The sequence below is a fragment of the Aphis gossypii genome, unplaced genomic scaffold (assembly GCF_020184175.1).
Source record: "Aphis gossypii isolate Hap1 unplaced genomic scaffold, ASM2018417v2 Contig00461, whole genome shotgun sequence".
Classification (NCBI taxonomy): Eukaryota; Metazoa; Arthropoda; class Insecta; order Hemiptera; family Aphididae; genus Aphis; species Aphis gossypii.
The window spans coordinates 24,571-48,690 of NW_026083118.1; the positions used below are offsets into that span (position 1 = coordinate 24,571).

The following is a 24,120-nucleotide window of genomic DNA, read 5'->3' on the forward strand; positions in this document are numbered from 1 at the left end:
GGATCACCGTTCTGGGCGCCGGAGCTGGCTGTCGTGGGAAGGCTGATCTGCTGAATGCCCGAACTCTGGACCACGTGGATTGCAAGTACTGCTTATGGCTGATCTGCTAATACCGCAACGGACCACAATAACGTCACGTAGTATGGATTACAACACGCTCGACGACGATAGTGAACACGGCAGTAACGGACTGAGTTAAAGGAGCGACGAAGTCTGTTGGAGCGCGATGAGCGTACGAACAACACTCGATAAACAATGGCGATCACCACGAATTTGGACGGAACAGTCGAACACATAAAAAACCACAAGTCGAACGTGACAAAACGTGGGACAGCGAGTGACGAGCGTACGAAAAACACGTTAGCAGCGTCGTTTCCCAGAGCAGGGCGGCAGGCGAGACAGTGTCGCCAACTCTACGTCCGACCAACGTGGTCATCGTACAGACGGCACAGCACCCGGGGCTGGTCAAACTGCACGGACGGATCGAACAGGGGCAATATGTGGCAAATTTGTACTGAACAACTTTTTTTTTATTTATTTAAATTATTTGTAAATCCCGTATTAACATTTTTTTATGTACTTACATATTTTTCTTAAAATTTATTCGTTAAATATCGTTTAATATTATAGGTACTTATATTAATAATAATGTATATTAGGTGTATTCAATGCATGATACATGCATGCATTTTCAGTTTTCACTGCAACTGTGTACTGTGGTACTGGACTATAAAAATATTATTTGTCAGATAAAGAACAAACTAATGCTGCAGATGAACATTATGGTAATGCGGATGCTCTTGAAATTAAAGACATCAAAGACCCAGATTTTATACACGAAATGAACTTATTAGTCAGGTAATTTTTAGAAAAATATATTATGTGTATTTATTATACCAATTATGTACTTAAATTATGAAGGGGCCAGGGGGATATCTTCTTTTTCAAACATGTTTTAGTGTCTCTTCTTATTATTATACCTTACCTAACGAAACATTTAAATCTTCATGTAGGCATTTTTTTTAACGCAGGTATACAGTGTTTGAATAAAAGCCACATATAATTAAGTAGCTTTTATATAATATTCAAATCTTTTATGTATATCTTACGGTGAGTATTATGTGTTAGAAATTAATTATTTACCATACTATTTTAGAGCACTGGGAGAAGTTGATCGTTTTCATATAGAAAACATAGCAAAAGATCAAGCTAATAGTGAAATGTGGAAACGTGAAAGACATTGTTGACTTACAGCGAGTAATTTTGGACGTATTTGTAAAATGCGCCGAAATACAAGCCATAAAAATGTGATACATTCAATACTGTACTCTACTTTCAGTACAAAGTATATATTAATGTTTTATGTTTCAAAATAAATAAATAATTATTTTAACCAACGAATATATAATTATTATAGTGCAATACAGTACGGGAAAGGCATGGAGCATATTGCTAAATTAATATTTGAAGAAATTTCAGGGTATAAAGTAAAAAGTTGTGGATTGTTTATTGATAAAGAATACCCATATCTTGCTGCTAGTCCAGGTTTGTATATCTGTATAACTTATGTTGTAAGACATAATGTTCTAGACGTTCGACTATTTGAGTATAAATAATATATAGTCGAGTGGGAGTGTTAACTGGTATTTAGATCACCTAAATTAAATGTTTTTTTTTTCCAAACCATATGTCAGATGGAATTATTGGTGAAAAAAAGTTGATAGAAATAAAAGCACCTTAAGCAGCAAAAGACACTAATAATGGAGTAGAAGCTGTTGAGACAGGAAAAGTATAATAATTAGAAATTAACAAATGAATTCAATTTAACTTGAGTATTTTAATTTTAGTTAAACTACTGTACAATCGAAAATGGTAATTTAATTTAAAAAAAAAAAACCATAATTATTTTTACCAAATTCAAGGGCAAATGCATGTATCAGAAAGAAAGTTGTGTTTTTTTATAATTTATACTCCACAGTGGATATCAATTCAGGAAATAAATTATGATTATGAATTTTGGACAACTCATATGGTCCACAAATTAAAAACGTGAGTACCTAACGTAGTTATATTAATGTATAAATATACTATAATATTATGTTATTGCTGCAAACAGTGCAAACTGAATATTCTAGCGGCATACTATACTAACTATATTAGGGTGGTCCAAAAAAACTTATTAAAAAAATTCAAAATGAGTACCCTCCCATTTTTTTAAGTGATAAGAAAAAATAATTCTGCGAAAATTTGGACTTGATAACTCAACCCCTTCACTTGCCGCAATAGGGTTAAATAATGGCCCAAAGGGTTTTTTTTAAAATTTTTTTTAATTATTTTAAAAACTAAAACTTTTACAAAAAAAATTATAAATTATAAATTATAGATAAATATATTGTCTACAAAATATGTTATTATACAAATTCTATTTAATCCATTATTTCATATAAAAAAAAACGAATATAAAAAATATTTTAATATACTGAAAAATATTTTTTACTATTATTCAAAAATATTAAGCCCATTTTTATTATAAATTTGATAGACATTGTCGGCTAAATGATGGATACATTTTTCTGTAGTCTTGAACAACCTGAAAAATAAGTTGTATTATGTTATATTATATTTTTTAATTATTTAATATCATAGTTAAAACTAATATTTATTGGTACAAACTTGTAATAAGTATTGCTTTTGTTCTTCATTTTTTGTCGCTTTTTGATTAAACTCTTCCGTCAACTTGACATTTCTTTCCGCTGTGTCATTAACTACCTTTAATGAAATTAGGATACTTCGTGCATTTTTAAAGCTATCGTTGTTGGGCCATTCAAGTGGATCTAGTTATAAGAAATCAGTACAAATATTGAACCGAGAAAATGTACTGAATGTATGTGGTGTAAACAAGTCTGTTGGTAAATCACGATTTAAAAAATCTGTTACTTCTTCTGGCTTTAATGACAATTTTTTTAGAGGTTCTATACTATTATCATTATTTTCTTTTAAAATGTCCACCATTTTTCTTTTTTCTTCTATTTTAATTCGTTCATCAAACAATGAAAATAATATACATTCGTCATTTAAATACCATAAATGATTAATTAATTTCTTTATCGCTAATTCCGCTATTTTTTTATTAATATTTTTATATAACACTAATTTTTTTAAAAAAATAATATCATTTAATGGTGCCTCGATAGCATTCATGCAGTTAAACCACTGTTCTGCGTAACATGTAATAATAAAACAACATATTTCTTTGATTGCACATTCTTCTCTAGGTATTAATTTATATTGTTGTTTAAACATAAATATTTTTAGGCAGTAAATAGATTTCGCCATCCACCTTGCCAGATGATAGGCGCCAGGTTGTCGGAAGTTGGTACCATTTGGAGGTTTTCCTCCTAGAAATATTATAATTAATTCTAAAAATTCTTTATAATCATTTCTAGGTAATTCTTCCCTGATTTTTTTTTCTGCGAATAACAATACCTCCGTAGATACATTTTTTAGTTTGTCATAAATCGCTTGATCAGTTTTAAAAGTGGAATAGTTTGACTTATCTATGTTTGGCCAATTTTTTTGGAATTTTTTAAAAATAGGTATATCTGGACCGGACATAACAGAGAGTTTTGATTCAGAAAAAACACCTGCTAAGACAATTTCATACATATGATGACGGCAGGCTAATAATAAAAGTTGTCTTTCTAATTTTTGTTCTAAAAGAATACATGCTCCATTCAATCGACCCGTATTAGAAGCAGTGGTGTCAACTACCATAGCTTGAATTTTATCTTTCAACGACCATTCAAGTAATATGTCATAAACTGCAGATGATACCTCGGATCCCGTACATGATGTGAGGCCAGGGATATATATATATATATTGCTGATACTACCTTTATAAATAGATTTTTTTTTTATTTGCAGTAATATTAAGTTTTATTGTTATATCAATTGTAGCTGGGCAATTCGCATTTTTCGATAATCCTTTTTTATTAATTTCAGGTTTTTTAAAATTACTATGTTGACATACAAATTTTTTACTAAATAAAAATATTAATTCATTTTAATATGTACTTATTATAAAATTTGTTATTTATAATAACTGTAAAAGACCTTACGAGCAAACAATTCTTTGGCCATTTGGAATATTGGAGCGATAGTTCCAATGAGTAAAATTCAACTCTCCAAATTCAGAAACCCAATTATTGAGATCTTCCATACATGTTAAGTTCGATCTGATGTTAACGGTATTCCCAATTTCTCCAACAATTTCATTTGTATATTTTTTTGGATATATCATTTTGTCAAATTTAAAATTTAAAATAAAAGTTTAAAGTTTAAAAGTATTAACACTTAAAACGTCTATAAAAGTTTAAAAATTCAAAATTCAGAACAACCGGAAATTCTGAACAGAATTTGATAATTGATAACAGATAATTGATAGCGAAGTCGTTATCTCATTGGGATTAGAGCCAATCGCAGGACAGTATTTTCATTGGGTTCTCTAACAATGTACGCTTTGCTTATATGCTACCGGTGGTGAGAACGACCTGCCTCTCAAAATGAAACGGATTCAGTTCCTGATTAGGTTGTTGTTTGCGATGACAGTCAATAAGTCTCAGGGTCAAACGTTAGACCGAGTTGGATTGTTTCTACTGTTGCCGGTGTTCACTCATGGGCATCTGTACGTTGCATTTTCCAGAGTCAGAAACGCTCAATCTGTCAAAGTCGGCATGTACGATGATGGTAACGGTCAATTCGTCACAAAGAACATTGTGTACAGGGAAGTTCTACTAACACGGTAGTAGGTATTAGCGACGGTGAAATTGTTCACAAAAAAACAATATCAGATTTAAAATAAATTAAATATAGTATTTTGTTCCTAAACATCGCTTTAGTATTGGTCACTCTTAATTATACATTTTACTTCTGATATATTTTTTTTGAGACTTTCTAGCCGGAGACTACATCATTAATTTTTATACAACTCGGTTGTATACCGATCATGGGTCTTTGATCCACCGGGCGATGGCCATTTGAAGTACCTAATCCTTAGGGATCCATATATTCTTAGGTACTTCATGTACAGTTGGGTTGGTTCTTCCTACAGTCATGTAGCTGCTATTCACTGAGCACTGTGGAGAGAAAGTTCGACAACCTCCACGTGGTTCTCTCTGGATGCGAATTAGCTACAAAGCGGATTCGTAACTAATAGTCGAACAAGTATTTCACATTTCAACTGTATAACAAATTTTTTATTATTATTATCATTAAAATATATAATATAATACAATATTTGATCGGTTTGACTCTGTGATATTGTGATTAATTTATACATCACAAAACATCTGTCATCTAAGCACCATGTATTTTTTGTACTACTGTTTTTTTTATTAATTTATATATTATGAGACGTTATGTTTAAAATGCTGGTTTAATGTAAACCAGTTATCAAAACATTATACATACTCATTCATCTTGACACTAACAAAGCATTATTGCTTTTAATTGGTCCTGAATAAACCAATACATTTATTACAATAAATTGTCTTATTTTTATTTAACTTATTATATTTGATTAATGATGAGCTATTAATTATAGTTATCAAACAATTATATATTGTTTGTTGTTAATATTCTTTATTTTATTTATCTTTCTTTCACATATATTAATAATACTAACTATATAACGAATACGTGACACTGGTCAACTATGTAAAATATTGGTACAATAAAGGATTTCGATAACATCAACAAAATGATTTTAATATGCTTAAAAATATTTTATTAGAAAATAAGTGTTTGTATGTCCTTGGCACGATGGCATGCAAAAATGTATTAGGTATATATGATGGCTCATCTCAATTCTATACTCTTCATTTTTTTTATTGCATTATATTATTATAATATTTATTTACACACACACACACATACTTATAAAATTGATATGTTTCATGAATAAAAGCCACTGAAAGAGTTATGTACAGGTATAGTTAGGTAAGTCAAAGTTGTAATTGCAAATATTCTGAATCATACTTAAGAGTTTCTGTAGGAAATGTTTATGACACTTTGGTTATAGTATTTTATTATGCATGTCCTTTAAATTGACTATGATGTAATGTGTAATACGTTTTAATGTATACTGTAACAATTTCTCTGAATAAATTATATATATTATTATTTCCTATATTAAATATTGTTATATATTGTATTTGTAGTGAGCCGGTCTTAGTGAAGATGGCTCAACACGATTTAACGACAAAGTTCACTTTGTCGTATGTCTTCTTCAGAGAGCGTAGGATGTTTGAAGTTAATAAACAACTCGTTTGAATTCAAAGTTATTTACTCAATGTGACAATGTATATAATAAAAGCTAGCCCGATGTGTTGTTAAGTATAGAACAGTAAAACAGAAGTATTATGACTGAATATAATATGTTACAATACAGATTGGATGGACATGTTATTATAGTAACTTAATATGGTAAATATGAATTTATTAAATGTATTATGTTATTTAATATTATTAATATTAAATTTATTTACAAAGATTCTTCTATTTTCATCATTTTTATGTGAAAATGAAATTAAAAAAAATGTATTATACCCAATAGCCCATGTAAATTAACCAATACTACCTATTATACTGCTTAATTTCTTTTTTTTAATTAATATAAAACAATATACTTAAGATTACAATAAGCTGAATAAGTATACATAAATGTATTAATTATGTATGCTACTTTCAAAAAATAAAAAATACCTATAACAATACCAACGGTGCCAACACTCAACATAATTATAATGGTACTTAATACACACATGTTAACATATTATTATTATTAGGTTAACCTATTAGCTGCACAAATACCTGTAATTGTAATGTAAGTAATTTTATCGAACTTATACTTTCCTTTACAAACATGATACATTGAAGTTGCACTACTACAACTGATACTATTATTTAATTATTAGATACTCATATATTATTATTATTATTATTATCGTATGGTATTATAGACAAGCATTACAACACAATACAATTATTAACAAATAAATTTTGTAAGAATAGAACAAAATAATAAAATAAAGTAGTAACATATAGTACAATATAATTAGTCAGTAATTATGGTAACATGGTAACTTCTATGTGGTAGGATGATTTTCTATAGGGGAATATCAAGTGATCTCAGCTAGGTTAGAGCTGCATTCGAAATGTTGTGGATGTCGGCAATGGGTTTATTGAAAGCTCGGATTGGGCAATGTCTTATTATATGTTCCATTGTTTGAGATGAATGGCCACATTCGCAAGCAGGGAAGTCTTTCAACCCCCATCTGTATAAATTGTCTCCAGATCTCCCGTGTCTGGTTCGAAGTCTGTTCAAGGTGACCCATTCTCGTCGTTTAAGTGAGAAGCCTGGTACTTTTGAGCATGGGTCAGTGATTATTTGATGACTTTCGGGGTTTGATAGACTCCATTTTGATCTCCAGTCGTTATCTCCGTTGAATTTGTTTTCAATGAGGTCTTTCGCTGTTAAACAGACAGGTTTCTTCGAATTGAGTCTCAAAGTGCGATCCGTAGGTATATCTTTATTTATTGGGAGTTTTTCATTGCACTTGTATTTAGACCATTCTCTCGTTGTAGCTATCAAGCGTCGAATATGAGGTGGATGTATGTTACATAACACCGGAAGCCACTGTGTGGGGGTAGTTTTTACTACACCTGTGATAACACGCATGGTTGAGTTAAGTTGTACATCGATTTTTGAACAGTGTGCGCTATTAGCCATACAGGGGCAGTATATTCTGCAGCTGAGTAGACCAGAGCTAGAGCAGATGTCCGAAGGGTTTCGGTTGAGGCTCCCCAAGTTGAGCCAGCGAGCTTCTGAATGATGTTGTTCCTTGTCCTTATTTTTGCAGCGGTATTTTGTAGGTGATTTTTGTACGTGAGTGTTCTATCGAGGGTAACTCCGAGATATTTAGGGGTAAGGTTATATGCTAATATTTGATATCCGAATGTAATAGTTGGTTGGTGTTTTGCTAATTTGTTGTTTAAATGGAAAGTTGAAACTTCTGTTTTTTGTATGTTTGGTTTAAGGCGCCACTGTTGGAAGTATTTTCTAAGTTTTTCTAGATCTTGATTGAATATGGCTTCATTATTTTCAAATTTTTCATGTTGTGTAGCTACCGTAATGTCGTCTGCGTATGCAAATTTTCGAGAGATTGTACTCGGTAAATCACTGATGTAAAGGTTAAACAGAGTCGGTGCCAGTACTGATCCCTGGGGTAGTCCATTATTTAGTTGTTTCGTCGAGCTTTGGGAGGCTCCTAAATGGACTTTAAAATATCGATTCGTTAGCATTTCATTTAAAAGATTGTGAAGCGTCAGACATTTGGTAGTTTTCAGAAGTTTGAACAATAGACCTTCTCTCCATACGGTGTCATATGCAGCTGTTAGATCTATAAACTCGGCTGTTGTCTTTTTCTTATTTTGGAACCCTTTTTCAATGTAGTTGGTGAGAGCTGCAATTTGATCCGTGCAGTTTCTGCCAGGGCGAAATCTGGCTTGTTCGAAGGGTGTAATGGCGTCAATGGTAGGTCCAATTCGGTTCAGTACAAGGCGTTCCAATAATTTATAACACACTCTAAGCCTTAGAGTCTAAGGAGAGCTATTGGGCGATAACTATCTGCTGCGTTGGTAGGCTTTCCGGGTTTGCAGATTGCTATGATTTTTGATTTTTTAAAAATTGTAGGGATTTTTGTATTTGTAAGTATATTATTAAAGAATTTCATAAGCCACGCTCTTGCTCTAGGTCCAGTATGTTTTATAAATTCAGGGTAAATATTGTCGAGTCCTGCCACTTTTCCAGGTTTTATCATAAGTATGGATTCACTTATTTCTTCAATCGAAAATGGGGCTGCTTGTGCTGTCCTTTCGTTGGCTACGATTTTTAGGTTTCTAAGTTTTGATTTTATATCCTTGGTGGCTTGTTTATCTGGTGTTGCTCTAGATAGGTTTACAATACGATTAGCTACAAGATTGGGGTTAACTTGATTTTTTTTTCTTTTTCTTTATTTGCATTATATTTGCCGTTTCCACCAAGCTTTCGGAGAAGAGCCCATGCTTTCCGACTTGAGTGTTTGAAATCAGTATGTTCAACAAGATTCAACCATTTTTCTTTGCGTTGATTACTTAAAGCTTGTATTAATTTCGTTGCAATCTCATATACATCATTAGTGCACTATAATTATTGATGCGCTTACTATCCCGACACGTGTCATGGTCATAGTAGCATCCGCATTACCCTGGACACGAGGCACGGTCATATTAACTTAGCCTTGATATCTCGTAGTTATCTTATAGATATCTCATAGCCCATAACACTTCCCCACAAAAAAAAGATTTATGTCTGCAAGACAGAAATCTTTACAATTTTTTCTTAAATGCACTCAGTTACACTTACAATTTCAGTTTTACATTGGTAACTTAATAATAATGTTAGTTATATCAAATTTAAATCAATTAAGAATACAATATAAAGTATGTAAGTATAGTATATATTATTTATATATATATTTTTTAAATCTCCTTCACCTTGATTAATACAATTAAAATAATAAAATAAATTCGTGAATAATTAATTAATATTACACACGAATGTTACTTTCTACCCACATACCAAATAAAATAACTGAATAACTATACTTACACATAGGATATAATAATATTTATATTTTAAAATGCTTTATTAAAGTTTCATATCGTTGTTTTTTTTTATCATAATATGATTAAATATATTATACTTAGTAAATTGTACATCCATTCTTAGATCATGAAATTGTTTTAGTATAGTTACTTTCTCTTCTTCCGTATACTCTACGTTTTTGCAGTTTAAATTTGTGCAAAATATAATTTTGATTTTAGTCTTACGAAATATGTATCGTAACATTGACCTTATTTTTTTACATTCTAACTCGTCATTCATACCTAGTTATTCATACTATTTATTTAATTCTTTATATTCACAAACCTTTCTAAATTTATTCATTAATACTATAATCTTATATTTAATTAATCATTTGCTTTATCATTATAATATCGTTTTACATTATTTTTATGTACGGTAGTGCCTCGTTGGTCACGTTGTATAACCATATTTTCATCTCCTATTACTTAAATTACTTGATATGGTCCTAACCATAGTGAATTAAGTTTTTATGCGCGTTTTTTTTTTTAAAAGTACTAAATCTTTCTCGTGTATATTTATAGGATTCTCATTTTTGTCATACCGCTCCTTACTCTTTACTTTGTGTTCAATTAACTTCTCTCTCGCTAATTTATGCGACACTTGCATACTCTGTTTCAAATCATATAAATAATCATCATAATTATATTGCGGCTCTGGTTCGGATTTTAATTTAATCGGTATTTCTAACGTACGCTCATACACTAACGCGTATGGTTGAAAATTAGTTGATGTATGTACCGTTGAATTATATACAAAAAATGCATATGGTAACAAATGATCCCAATTATTTAAATTCTTATCCACATAATGTCTTAAGTACTCGGCCAAAGTTCTATGTGATCTTTCGAGACCTTCGTTTGTTTGTGGTCTAAAAGGACTAGTATTAACTTAATTTATTTTTAACAATTTGCAAACTTCCGTAAATGTTTTGCTAAGGAAATCCGTTCCCTGATCTGTCAATATCGTTCCCGGTATTCCATGTACACACACGAAATTTATAACAAAAGCTTCCGCGACCGTGTTTGCCTGATGATTAGGTATTGGTACTCCTAGGCCCTAGCGTGTATTTAGATAAGTCATACCTATTGCATTGTTAAAATATAATTATTACTAGACAAGGTTGTTGATAATGGACCTACAATATCTAAAAATATTTTTTCAAATGGTTTTGTACTTGTTGATGCCATTGGTTGTTTTACATGCCGATTTGAAGTTTTATTTACTTGACACGATGTACAATTTCTTACGTACTTTTTAACATCATCTTTCATACCTTTCCATCTAAATTGCTTCTGTATGCGTTTAATAGTTTTATTAACACCTAAATAACCTCCTAGTTTAGAATCGTGAAACTGTTTTAGTTCAATAACGCCTTATAATATATTTTCGTATGTTGACTTCTGACAATTACTATTTTTTTTTATATGTTACTAGAAATATTATATAAAGATTGCTCTGTATTACATACAGTATATCACCTGTTACTTTACTAATCGGTAACAACAAATTAATTCCTAACTTACGTTTTATTTCATATTTTATTCTTAATGTTAAATTATATTGTTTTGTAATTTTTGTCACTATATAGTATATAATACTCTTTTAATGCTTCTAAAAGTGTGCCTATAGTTTCTATTACATTACCCTCGAATAAAACCATATCTCCAAAATTTTTATTAACCTATTTCCTAATTATATTCTACTCTATTATTTGTTATTTATATTTATTACTAACTTATCGTTAAGTCTTTTAATCGTATCTAATTGTATCTTTTATCGTTATACAAAAGTATTTTAAATTTAATAATACAAAATGCATATTTTCACTAGTGGTTAATTGTTTTTCTTTACTTTTAGTTATTAAAAATATTATGTATCTATCTTCGTAATTAAAATATACTACGTCGCCTATTTGTTTATTTGATTCTAACATTTTATCTGTTCCGAAATTTCGTTTTAATTCTTAGTTTATTCCCGATTTAAAAGTTATTATATTTTTCGATTTCTGACACAATATGGTACTCTACAGGTGATTCTAATAATTCACCGTTTACCTCTTTTACATAACTATTAGTCATTATAGTCGTTTCCGATTTTTTTAAAAAGCTAGTATAACTTTTGTTCTTAATTTCTTTTATACTATACATTCTACTTAGAGCATCTTCATTCGAATTTTGTACTCCCGGTTTATATTTTATTTCGTAATCGTATTCCTCAAGCTGTATACGCCATCTAGTTAACTTTGATGACGGATCTTTTAAGTTAAATAACCAAGATAGTGGTCTATGGTCAGTGAGTATTACGAATTTTCTACCGTAGAGATAAGGCCTAAATTGTTTAACCCCGTATACGATCACTAAACATTCTAGTTCAGTTGTTGAGTAATTCATTTCACTTATATTTAAAGTTCTAGATGCGTTCGATATTGGCAAGTCGCTATCTATCGTTCCTTGTGATAGTATAGCTCCTAGAACCTTACCACTTGCGTCGGTTGTAAGTATAAATTGTTTCGTAAAATCGGTTAGGTTAGTACAAGGCTATATCCTTGTATAAATTTCCTGTAATATCCCGATAAACCTAGAAATGATTTTATTTGCTTTACAGTTTTAGGCACCAGAAATTCTAATACAGATGTTATCTTTTTCTGATCTGGTTTTATTTCGTGTTCCGAAATTATATGTCCTAGGTATAAACATTCGCGTTTTAAAAATTCGCATTTATCTGGTTGTATTTTTAGATTCTAGGGACGTAGACGTTTGAATACGTCTATCAATTTATTGTTATGATCGCTTAAATTTTTCGCATAAATAATAATATCGTCTAAATATACTAAAAATTTAATACCTATTATTCCCGCTACTACGTTATTCATTAATCTGTTATGGGCTACGATATATCAAGGCTAAGTTAATATGACCATGCTTCGTGTCGGGATAGTAAGCGTACCAATAATTATTATAGTGCACTAATGATGCATTTGAGATGTTATTGCACATCATCAAATTCGTGTCCGAATTTGCAACAACAACTACAAGGACACCTGGTTTCACCCAGAAGGCGACAACTCGACGTAAATAATAGACGCACTATAATATATAAGGGAGCCCGAAGATCAGCAACGGCAGATGTACCAAAGCTATCAACAACTGAGCACTTTCACGACACTCAGCCACTTATTTTGTTTGTTACATGTATTTAATTTATACGCAATAAAGACATATTTCGTTATTGAGTTTAACTTTCGTTCAAAATAACCATCTGGATTTAAATCTGATACTGGCACGCAACATATTGGCGCAGTCGGTAGGATTCACTTTTCAAGGATGCAAACCGTCAAAGGCTACCATCAACAAGGAAGATTGCGCAGTCTTCCTCGTTGATAACTCCAGAAGAGAAGACCATTCAATTCAACGTTGCAGAAAGTATCAGACAGGATGAAAACATCAACGAACATCGCATTATTGTGAGTGAATAGTTAATTAAATTATTACACAGATATATGTTACAAAAGTATAAAACCTAAGAAGTATCATTTAAGTAACTGAATATATTTAAGTAGGTCGTAAAAAACTATTTAGGAATTATTTTTTTTTTTTGATTTTTAAAGGGCAATTGATTTATTTGAATTATTATTGAGTATTTTATTATTATTGAGGGCATATTGTTCAATTATTGAGATTATTATTGAGGACATATTGTTGAATTATTGAGATTATTATTGAGGGCATATTGTTGAATTATTGAGATAATTATTGAGAATTATTAAAGGGCATATATTATTGAGTTATATTATTATAGTTGATTGTAAAACGTATCAAATGAGTGTGAAAGCAATTTATGGAGAACACAGGTACATCTCCTTTGAAAGTAGCTAATCCATCGAATAAGACGTCTTTAGAAACTCCAGATTTAAGTTTAGAAGTATTAAATACAACCCAACATTTGATTGATTTGGGAAGCCCCAGTAAAAGCCCTAGCCCTACTGAAAACCCGAAAGAACGCCATATTCTATTTAAAAGCCCAAGTGAACACCAGAGCGCGAAAATAAAACACAGCTTAGCAAGAAGTTTAAGCTTAGATAATAAAAAGGTTACACGTAGCAAGGTTACGGACGATTTTGAACACACTGAGTTAACGTTCGGGAGAAAACCGCGTGTAAAGAAAATGGTTACCATAAAATTAGAGTAAGCATTTAAGCTTATACCTATGTGTACGGGAGAAGACGATATCTATCCGTTCATAAATGCATGTGATATGGCAGTAAATTTGTTTGAAGAAAAATGCGCAGCAACTTTAGTTAAATATATAACAACTAGGTTATGTAGTAGGGCATTAGAAATGATAAAATATAAAAATGTTACTAAATGGGTATACATTAAGAGTTATTTATCGGATGCTTTTGAAGATACGACAACCGCTTCAAGTTTACAAATTCAATTAAATTCCATTAAAATGTGTTATGATGAAAACGTCAATGATTATTGCCATATAGTAGAAAAATTGTATTATAAATTATGTACTGTGTGTACACTTAATAAAAAGTAATCAGAAGCAAAAGTAATTCACGAAACTTTAAAAGAACAAACACTAACTATTTTTATAAAAGGATTAATAAGGCCTATACAAACAATTGTAAAGGCACGCAACAATTTGACGCAGTCGGTAGGATATACTGATACTGGCATGCAACAGTATATAGATATGTAAATGGTAGCTAATGGTAGGTACCATATAAATTCAATTGGATGTATAAACTAAATAACAATAAAATGGAATTATAGAAATCCTTCTCGAAGATTTCATTCCTGGACGGCTACCAATGGTTGGACTTCAGCATCTGGCACCTGTATTGCCGCCATTCCACATTCGTGGAGCTGGTAGAGGTAGGAGGAGTCGTGGTCGTCTACGGGCAGCAACAGTTCCAGAAAATCATGGAATGGTCCGGCATCCAAATGTGCGCCAACCACCAGGTGGTGGTAACCTTGAATTAATTGAAGGTCACCATCTTCTCGGTAATATACGACTATACATTTAAATTAAAAATAAATTATATACTCTAGTTACTATACTTTAAATATAAATATTATAGGGAATACAAACAATATTGAGGTGCCAATCCAGATTCAAGGTAAGCATATAGAAATAAAATATTATAAAAAATATATTATCTTAACGAATTATGACTTTTTTGTTTGTTTGATTAGCAAATAATGAAGAGCGAAATTAGCCCCTTGATCTACCAGAAAACGAAAGTATGCCTTAGAGTATTTCTATAAATAAAATGTTGGAGTGTCACCCTTGGGCAGTTCTCCACCCAAGTACTAATGTTTTGTAATTAATTCTTATACGCCCATAAGTTTATTGTAACTGTATTACAGATTGTATATTATTCTAACAAATTTAAAAATAATAAATAAAATAAACTATTTATGAATAAATATTCACTTATTCTACAATTTAATTTGCTTTTAAGTTGAACAGCTACATATCGATGATAGGTTAGCGGAGGAAGAGGTCTATAAAATAGTTGAGCTTGGCATAGATGATGCTTTTGTTGACGGTAGATTGATTTTAAATGTTATAATACTGAAACGTTAACTTAATAACTTTCCATTTTGTTTCAGAACAAAATACTCAACCAGATCACCAGACAGTTGATTTAGATATATCTACATTTGAAGACAAGTTATTATTATTATAATAATTTTCCATTAAGAGGACGTTACATTGAAATTTGTTATCTCCGTCTTAGAAGTGCGTAACATACCTAATTTTACTCTCAAAAAATCATGTTAAGCTATACTAGTTTAAAAATTAGAGTGAATTTATCTCATAAAATGTAAAGGTAATATTATTTTGTAGAGTATCTCATAGGCTTTTTATTATATTTTAATTTTAAAGCAAGTTATAAAAATTTATTTTTTATAATATTAGTATTTATTTTTAATTTTAAAATTGTAAATTTTATGTTACATATTAAAATACTCATAACTCATTTTAAAGGTAAAATATAATACAAAGCCTACGAGATGCCATACAATAAACTTAGCTTTAAATTTTAGAAGATGGCAATTTAATCTAATTTTTAAACTAACGGAGCTAAACGTGTTCTATCGAGCTTACAATTTGCTATGATACACACTTGTAAGATGGATACAACAAACGTCCTTGTAACGTCTTCTTAAATAGAATTGAAAAATATAAACTTACTTATACTTTTTATTCGAAAGGTTAAATGTCTAAAGGACCCTGTAGACAGATTATTTATTTGCCTTGAAAGTTGGAGCCAAGTGAATTCGGTCAACATTTTGGTGCTTTGCGGTCACGGATGGTGCTGTGATGAGTGTGCAACTCGATTAGATAAATGCGGAATTTGCAAAGTAGAATTTCCCACAACACAGCCTATCCCTATAATGCATGTTAAGCTAGGAGATGGTAAATATTAATAACGATACAGTAAATTGAAGATTTTTTCTTTTATAATTAAAATATACAATTTTTATTAAAAGGTAAATGGATGTCAAATACTTCTTTACTCGATCTAACTGGAAGTCAGTGTCTTGGATGTACAATATGTACCAGACCAGGCACAATACATACTGTTGGACTGTGGCCATGGATGGTATTCTGCAAGCTAAATCTCAACACGTCCTGCCACATGTGACGTCTGTGGTGATATGGTCGAAGGTACCTTAAGAATATTTCTAAATTGAAAAAATATTTCATCATTTTTTTGTTATTCATTAATATATATTTAGATATATTTTTTTTTATATATTACAATACTTTTTTTTATATATTTATTATTTATATTATATTATATTTTTATTTGTTTTGTTTATTTACTTAAATAATTTCTTGATTTGTTTAATTATTTATTTTATTATTAAATATTATTCAGGAGAAATTCTACTAAACTTCCATCAATAGCAGATAATATGTTTTAATTGTTAAAATAAATTGTTACAAAAAACTTATTCCAAGAGATAAGATCACCACATAAAATTAATTTATCTACCTATCATAGAGATTGGCTAAACGACTGTAAGACAAAATATTTATATTTCTTGTTTTGATGTTGAAAAATGTTAATAAGCTTACTCATATAATCATAGGTGCAATTTGAACTTTTGACTTGAGGGGGGCTGATTATATTAAAGGCATGCAGACCATTGCAAAATAGCATATTAAAATTGTATGTCCTAAGTATTGGGGGAGGGGGCTACCAATTTACGCCCATGCATATAATATCTAATTATATCAATTTAAATTTAGATATAAATCATCTATTATATTTATAAGCTCTTTATTTGTCAAAATATGGCAAAAATGGTAATTTATATACAAAAATAAAAAAACAAGTTAGTATTTCAAAACCAATATCTCTTGAAAATGTCATCTATAATGTATCATTGATATAATTGAATTAAAAACATAGTACATCCTGTTTTTGAGGTAATATCTAAAATATCTTCAAAAAATAAAATGCCAGTTTTCCTATTTAGGCGTAGATAGCTTTTATTCGAATCACAATTATTAATCTGTGTTATGGATTCCATCATCCTCTGAATAGAATGAATGGATATAAAATTGTTTATAACTCTTCAACCACAGACAGAGTGGTCTTAGATTAATGTGAAAAGAATAATTAAATTACACATAACAAATTTACTAAAACTTTTTTATAGAAACTAGAGTCAACAAATTATATTAATAACAAATAGCTTAATGAATTTCAAATTATAAGATGTGATTGGGATCAAAGAATATCTAATAGATATTAAAAGTTTTGTGGGTCCAGCGGCAATTGTTTAATTCAAATTATTTTTAGTAATACAAGAAGGAAGAGCTTTAAATGATTACAAAGAGTGTAGGTACCTAAGAAAATATTATAATTATTACCTTGTCACATTGAAGAAAAAAATGATACTGAGATTGCCTAATAGTCAAAACAAGTATTTAACAAATTAAAATATCGAATTTCTAATTTATCCATGGTCTAAATTAAGATAATATTAAAAGTAAATCACATGTTTTCTACATTTTTATGAAAAAGACTTCAAATATAAATTTTAATATTATACTAGCTGTGACACCGTGTAGTGTGCTTCTGTTTTTCATTTACAAACTCTGAAGTTCTGAACAGTAAGAAGATCTACTTTACACCGTGGAGCGTGGATTATACTTTAATAAAATCTATACAATGTTATAATAATGTGTATACACTTATATTAAACATATAACTTATAAATTATATAACCCTTAAGTAGTATGTTTTAGTCGGTTCTGTATCCCCCGCAAATCCAGGAGATCCAGGTGCCCCGCCCTCCCTATCGTGCGCGTGCCATGCCTATCGCTGCCATGCCCCTCCATGCCGTTCCCGGCCTTGACCTTCCCCTCCATGCCGTGCACGGCCATGCCTCTTCCCATCCATTCCTATCCACTACATTACCCCCCCCCCCCCCGAAAATTATAAGTAGTCGAATTCAATATACTCAATACGATGTAAACAAAACTATTATAATCGCAATATTTTAGGGTATAAATAAAGCAAAGTGATGTGTGCGATATCGTCAGTAGTAATACATTCACTCTAGCAACGAGTCATTGTTCTCTATACTAAAAATCATTTTTTTTTCACGTTTAAAAAATAAATTTACAAGTGTTTCTAAATATGGCCGGTTCAATCACGGATAATGCGGCTATATACAAGAAAACCTTTACATATGTCCCACCAACACCATCTTCGGAGCTTATCGATTCTACTAACTATACGTTGAACTTCGTGAAACGTAAGTTTATACATATTGGGATCGATCCGACCGATATGTTCAGAGTGGCGGTGCATATAATAACACCATCACGTTATATTAATATTTCAACTGAGTTTCTAAAAAGAATATTTTCACTGATGGGTAATATCCTATCATTTATTTTGGAACAGCCGGCGAAATATAAAAGAACCATTTTTCTTGAGACAGAGAATTTCAAGTTATTTAGCATGATGTATAGCGGTGAAAACTCCTTGGTAATAGAGTCCAAGATATACGACGGATGTCGAATTCTTTTAAATCGTACAGAACTCATACGACTTCACTATTTGGAATGGTGCATTTTCGAATCAATCGTACGAAAATCAACTATAATGCATCCAATCGTCTTAAAAGAATTCAATATATTTACGAATTATATTAATGGTGAACTTTCCAAAGTGGAATCATTGTCGAGAACGAGTGAAAGAAATGACTACGTTTATTAAAAATGTACGTGATGAACATATTATTGCAAGCAGTCCTAAACATGATGTCGATTTCATTAGTCAGCTCAAAATGTATGCATTAGCGCAATTAACTGAACATTGCATGCAATGGTGGAATGGGGAAATGTCTCCAAAGGTATAACCAATATATTTATTCTATGTACATAAAGATTTAATCATTTATTTATTTTTAGTCGTTTGATGGAAATTTAACAATCATTTCGCCGACCTCGCCAACCTATTTGCCCTCGAGCATCACGAAAGTCGACATATTTGACATGCATGATGGAAAAGTAAATATTGCTAAGGTAATTTATAAAATAATTATAAATACATAATTTATATATGAAAATATACTTATAAAAATATTTATTTTTTCAGCCGTATGATTCATTTGACGGCATGCTGTCACTCGATGAAAATGATGGCCCCGATTATTTCAACGTGCAAACCGTATCAGATGTAAGCCACGCAACGTATGCAATGTTTCTAAGAAAATTATGATGAGGGTGGAACATAGCAAACTCTTTTTGATAATTAATTATACCATTAATAATTTATGTGAAATAAAAAGACATGATATTTATATAAAAAGTATTTTTTATTTATAATATTAAGTTATACAATAAATATTTACATTGTTCTTACTTCACCGTTAAATGGATTATAATTTATTATCTGGTCATGTAATATTAAGCAATATGCTGAGGTGGAGGCTGGAAACGCTTCTTCGGTATCGATCTCAATCCTGAGGTCGACAGTCGAGGTTTTTACATTATCGTTCTGTCTGCTCATATCCACAACTATAATTGGTGATAGTTTTTTGAAATCCGATCGAGTCAATAGAGGTGTAACATTATCACGACCGTAGTAGGATTTCTGAAATTCGGCGTATGCGCGGTATAATGTAGCCATCTTGTTCCTAGTAAAGTCGCTTTGAAAATCTTCGTAAGGGAATACCTCGGAATTCGAATAAACCTTCAAGTTTTTGATATTACAATGATCGAAATATGACATTGCTTTGTTCATACTGTTTTTTCTATCGGTCTGAAATCCGATTATAGCATATCGTGGTTTTTCTAATTTATTGGATGTTTTTACTTTCCATGAGTGTGATGTGTTTTGAGGGAGAAATGGGTATTCACACAACTCCCATGATCTAAACGCACATTTCAAAGGTTTCTGACGGTTTACTATTTTCAACAGCTGTATTTTTTCTCTGTCGCTGACCTTAATTATAGGCATTCTCCACAATATTTTCGTGATATTTATCTTAACGACTTTTAGCTTAGGCGCGTCTAGAACAACGTCATTGTTTTTATACTGCTTAACCGCATTTATATCTATTGAAGCTCTATTTAATATGAATTGTTGATTGCAGTTTATTAAAATACGTTTATAGTCCTCGCAAAAACCAAACAAATCCTTAAGATTAATACACCCGTTGAACATACCGCTCTCAATAAAATCTTTATTAAAATATTTAATATCATCATCCCAGGCAGCGTTATAGCGTGACACTATGTCCGATTTATTATACGAACAGTATCCTTTCAATGTTGTAGTTATACCTGGGTTAGCAAGTTTCTGAATTTGAATCCCGTTCAATTCATATTTCATTTCGGAAAAAAGAAATGCTAGTCCATTGTTTATAAATCGAATGTCATCTGTTATTTCAGGTTTGGTTATTGCCCCCTCGATATAGATATAACTTTCACAAGGTAGAGTATACGACTCTGTGTTATGCAAGGCAATACGTACTTCATCATTATTAGAGAGGGCGGATGTTGAATAAGGTAGAAAAGAATGATAATCAATTTGTGTTATCCTACAATCGTCAACATACCCAGTCGATACGTCTAAATACACATCATCCATATTAAACAGCGTTTAGTGATTGTAGAAAAGCTAAATTTTCAGCTGTTAGATCACCTCCCACTTTAGAGTATTTAAAATTTCGTTTCTTCTTCTTCAGAGTTGTTAACTTGATAATGTCACTAACGCGACTAGCAGGTTTTTCGTATACTCGAGTATTTATATTATAAAACTGTAAACCCATTTTATCATAAGTCCTTGATTAATAATCGTATTGATACCGGTTCTCCACGTAGATCGATAAACTCGTTATCCTGATTTTTTAAAGCTATCTCTGCATGCGTTATAGATGAACAATTGATGGAATAAAAAACCAAATGTGTTGGAATCTCTATCACTTTGTAGCCCGGAGGTACATTCGGATAGAACTCATGTATTGTATGACACTGCTTTCCGTTATTGAATGACCCCATAACTAAGTTTGATTCGATATATATACAGTTTGTTTTTGTAATATTCACCAACTTATCCGATTGATGTTTAACATTAGCATTATATATATGTTTTTCAAAACCTAACAGCTCACCTATATTATTAGGCATGGATAAATCTATAGATACATTGCATAGCATTTCACATTTTAACGAGTTATTATTCCCCTTTAACTCAAATGATATCTCGGTATCGGCTAGCATATGCTTTATTACCGCCTCGATTTCGCTTAACTCATAAGAGCCCGTAGGTAATGAGTAGATGAGATTTGTTGTTTTCTCACTCTTTCCTTCGTAATATATGAAGCCAATTTGATTACACTTATCGTTTATATTAGGGATAGAATTATTCGTCTGAAAGCCCAACAGACAAATCTTAGCATTTTTACTGACTTTTATCGGCGGGAAAAAGTCACAAGATAATTCACTAGAGTTACCGTTTAACGTTATAGTGTACATGATAAAAACTTTAAACATAGATGACCACAGTTTGTTGTATTGTATTTCTGATGTCTATTGTAATTATATTCAATATTACAATCACTTAAATATTTCTGTAATTCTAGAGGAGGAGGTAAATTTCCAAAGCTATCGTAATATTTAACTTGTTTACCGATTTTTTTATACGCTACCCAATGAGTTCCACCACTATTCTCATCATCCAGATTAACTATAGCCGACTCTCGATGTATATAGTGTAAAGGCAACTTGTCTCTGGAAAATACTCCAATGAAATGAGGTATTTTCAACAAGTCAATATATTTTATAATCTCATAATCATACAAAGCTCTGTCGGGTAACGTATCAATTAGTTTTTTGCGACTTTCTTGGATTTCCTCACCACTGACCCACCTTTATACGGTGCAAGGTATAAGGCCTTTACCTTTTACGATTTTATAAGAACTCCCCTTGTATGGCGTGAGGTATAAACCCTTACCTAAATGAATAGGGGTGTTTTTATCGGATTTTAAATCATTCACTACTTTTACTATACTACCAATACCACCAGTTAGCGCACGTGATGCAGATAAACCGGCAAATATAGGTATTAAAGGTAAAACACCACCCTTTTTAGGGATTGGTATGATTCTAGGAGTTTTAGTTTTCTTAGTTTTCGATTTTTTAGCCGCTGTTAGGCACGTTCTAATAATTTAGTTAATTCTTTCCCGTGTTGTTTTATTTTTGATAGCGTTTTTAGCAGCTACACCAATGTTTGAATCCACAGCCGGCTCCCATCTTGCGCTTGACTTTCATAGCTGTAGTAACTAACCAAGATGCGGCTTTTTCCTTAATACCACGGTTTTTAGATTTAAACACCTCCCAAGCTTGATTTTCTAATATTTTATCGGCCTTGTGTCTATCAGCTAGTGAATTACTTCTATCATAAGCGATATCATGAGCTCTAGCCAACTCGTCTAGACTGTTTACTCCTCGATCACCACGAGCTAGCCTTTCTTTTAATTTCGTACCAGGACCGGCGAATCTAAATGCAAACCCAAAATTTAGTTATTAGGATTTAATAATATAATTTAGCGACTTACCTATAACCGGGTAAATGTAATTCAACCGGTAAATGGTTTATTACTGAGTTAACAAGACCCGAACCCTTATTGGTGTTTCGTTTACGAACACAAGACATCGTGTGACGCTATCATAGACAGTACATCCGTATTTATAGAGAACAATTGTAATATTGAAAATGCGTTTTATCAAGCAAGAGAAAAAACTTCGAATATATAACATCGATACCCCCGATACAGTACAGTATAGGCATGGTGAGTTATTTCCAAACACGATACGCTCGCTAGTATTGGGGAGTTCGGGTTGCGGCAAGACGAATTTGATATATTTTCTACTCGTCGATGACAACGGGCTTCGATTTGAAAACATTTACATATACTCTAAAACGCTGGAACAACCGAAATATAAATTACTAAAACGTATAATTGATGGTATAGAGGGGGTTAACATTTTTACATTTTTCGAGAATGATAAAGTCATCACACCTGAAAAAGTATTACCAAACTCTATATTTATCATGGATGATGTCATCGGAGAACAGCAGGGCGTTATAAGGGAATATTTTTCCAGGGGTAGACATAATAAAGTAGATATATTCTATCTAGCTCAGAGTTATTCAAAAGTACCCAAACAACTGATACGTGATAACGCTAATTTAATAGTATTGTTCAAACAAGAAAGACAAAACCAATTTAAAACATGTTTATAATGAACACTGTTCTGGTGATATGTCATATATTCAATTCAAACAATTTTGTACCGTATGCTGGAATCGTGATAGGTTTGCGTTTGTAGTCATTTGTAAAGATAGCGAACGTGATAGCGGGAGTTACCGATTTGGGTTTGATACGCATGTGGTTATATAAGAGAGTGTTTTTAGCGGATAAATATCATTTAAAACGCAATCATGAGGGAGGAAAGTAATATATTAGAGGAGTTGGTACGGGCTAAGGAAAGTATAAAACGTAAATATACTACGTTAAAAACTGGTGAAGCTGATGTTTAACAGTTGATGGCGCAAACATTTAAACCCATTATAGATCCTTTAACTAAAATTTCGAACACACGTGATTTATACAATAATCAAACTAGGAAAGAAGATGTTAGAATAGATTCTGAAATAATTAATACTAATGAGGGTAATAATTATGATAATTATCAACTGGAGATTGAAAATTGGTTTCAATCAAAGGATATAAATAAAACATTTGGTCCGAAAAAAATTGTAAGTAACGATATCACCTTGGGCGATAAAGAAGTGAAATTCGCTAACGTAATAATCATCG

The 24,120-nt window shown here is 31.3% G+C and overlaps 1 protein-coding gene and 3 pseudogenes across 1 annotated transcript; 3 read left to right on the forward strand and 1 right to left on the reverse strand.

Moving 5' to 3' along the window:
• Window positions 1–1,250: 1,250 nt before the first annotated feature.
• Window positions 1,251–1,795, forward strand: LOC126554306 (uncharacterized; annotated as a pseudogene).
• Window positions 1,796–14,567: 12,772 nt separating this feature from the next.
• LOC126554307 (uncharacterized) lies at window positions 14,568–15,346 on the forward strand (annotated as a pseudogene).
• Window positions 15,347–18,422: 3,076 nt separating this feature from the next.
• On the forward strand, window positions 18,423–19,511 carry LOC126554308 (uncharacterized; annotated as a pseudogene).
• A 129-nt stretch (window positions 19,512–19,640) lies between these two features.
• On the reverse strand, window positions 19,641–20,627 carry LOC126554309 (uncharacterized). The gene has a single exon (XM_050209391.1). It carries the CDS (start codon window positions 20,625–20,627, stop codon window positions 19,641–19,643), a length of 987 nt encoding a protein of 328 aa, XP_050065348.1.
• Window positions 20,628–24,120: the final 3,493 nt, after the last annotated feature.

Bases quoted from the DNA above. Each gene is read 5' to 3' on its own strand.
- LOC126554309 (XM_050209391.1), bottom strand. From the start codon at position 20,627: ATGAAATATGAATTGAACGGGATTCAAATTCAGAAACTTGCTAACCCA.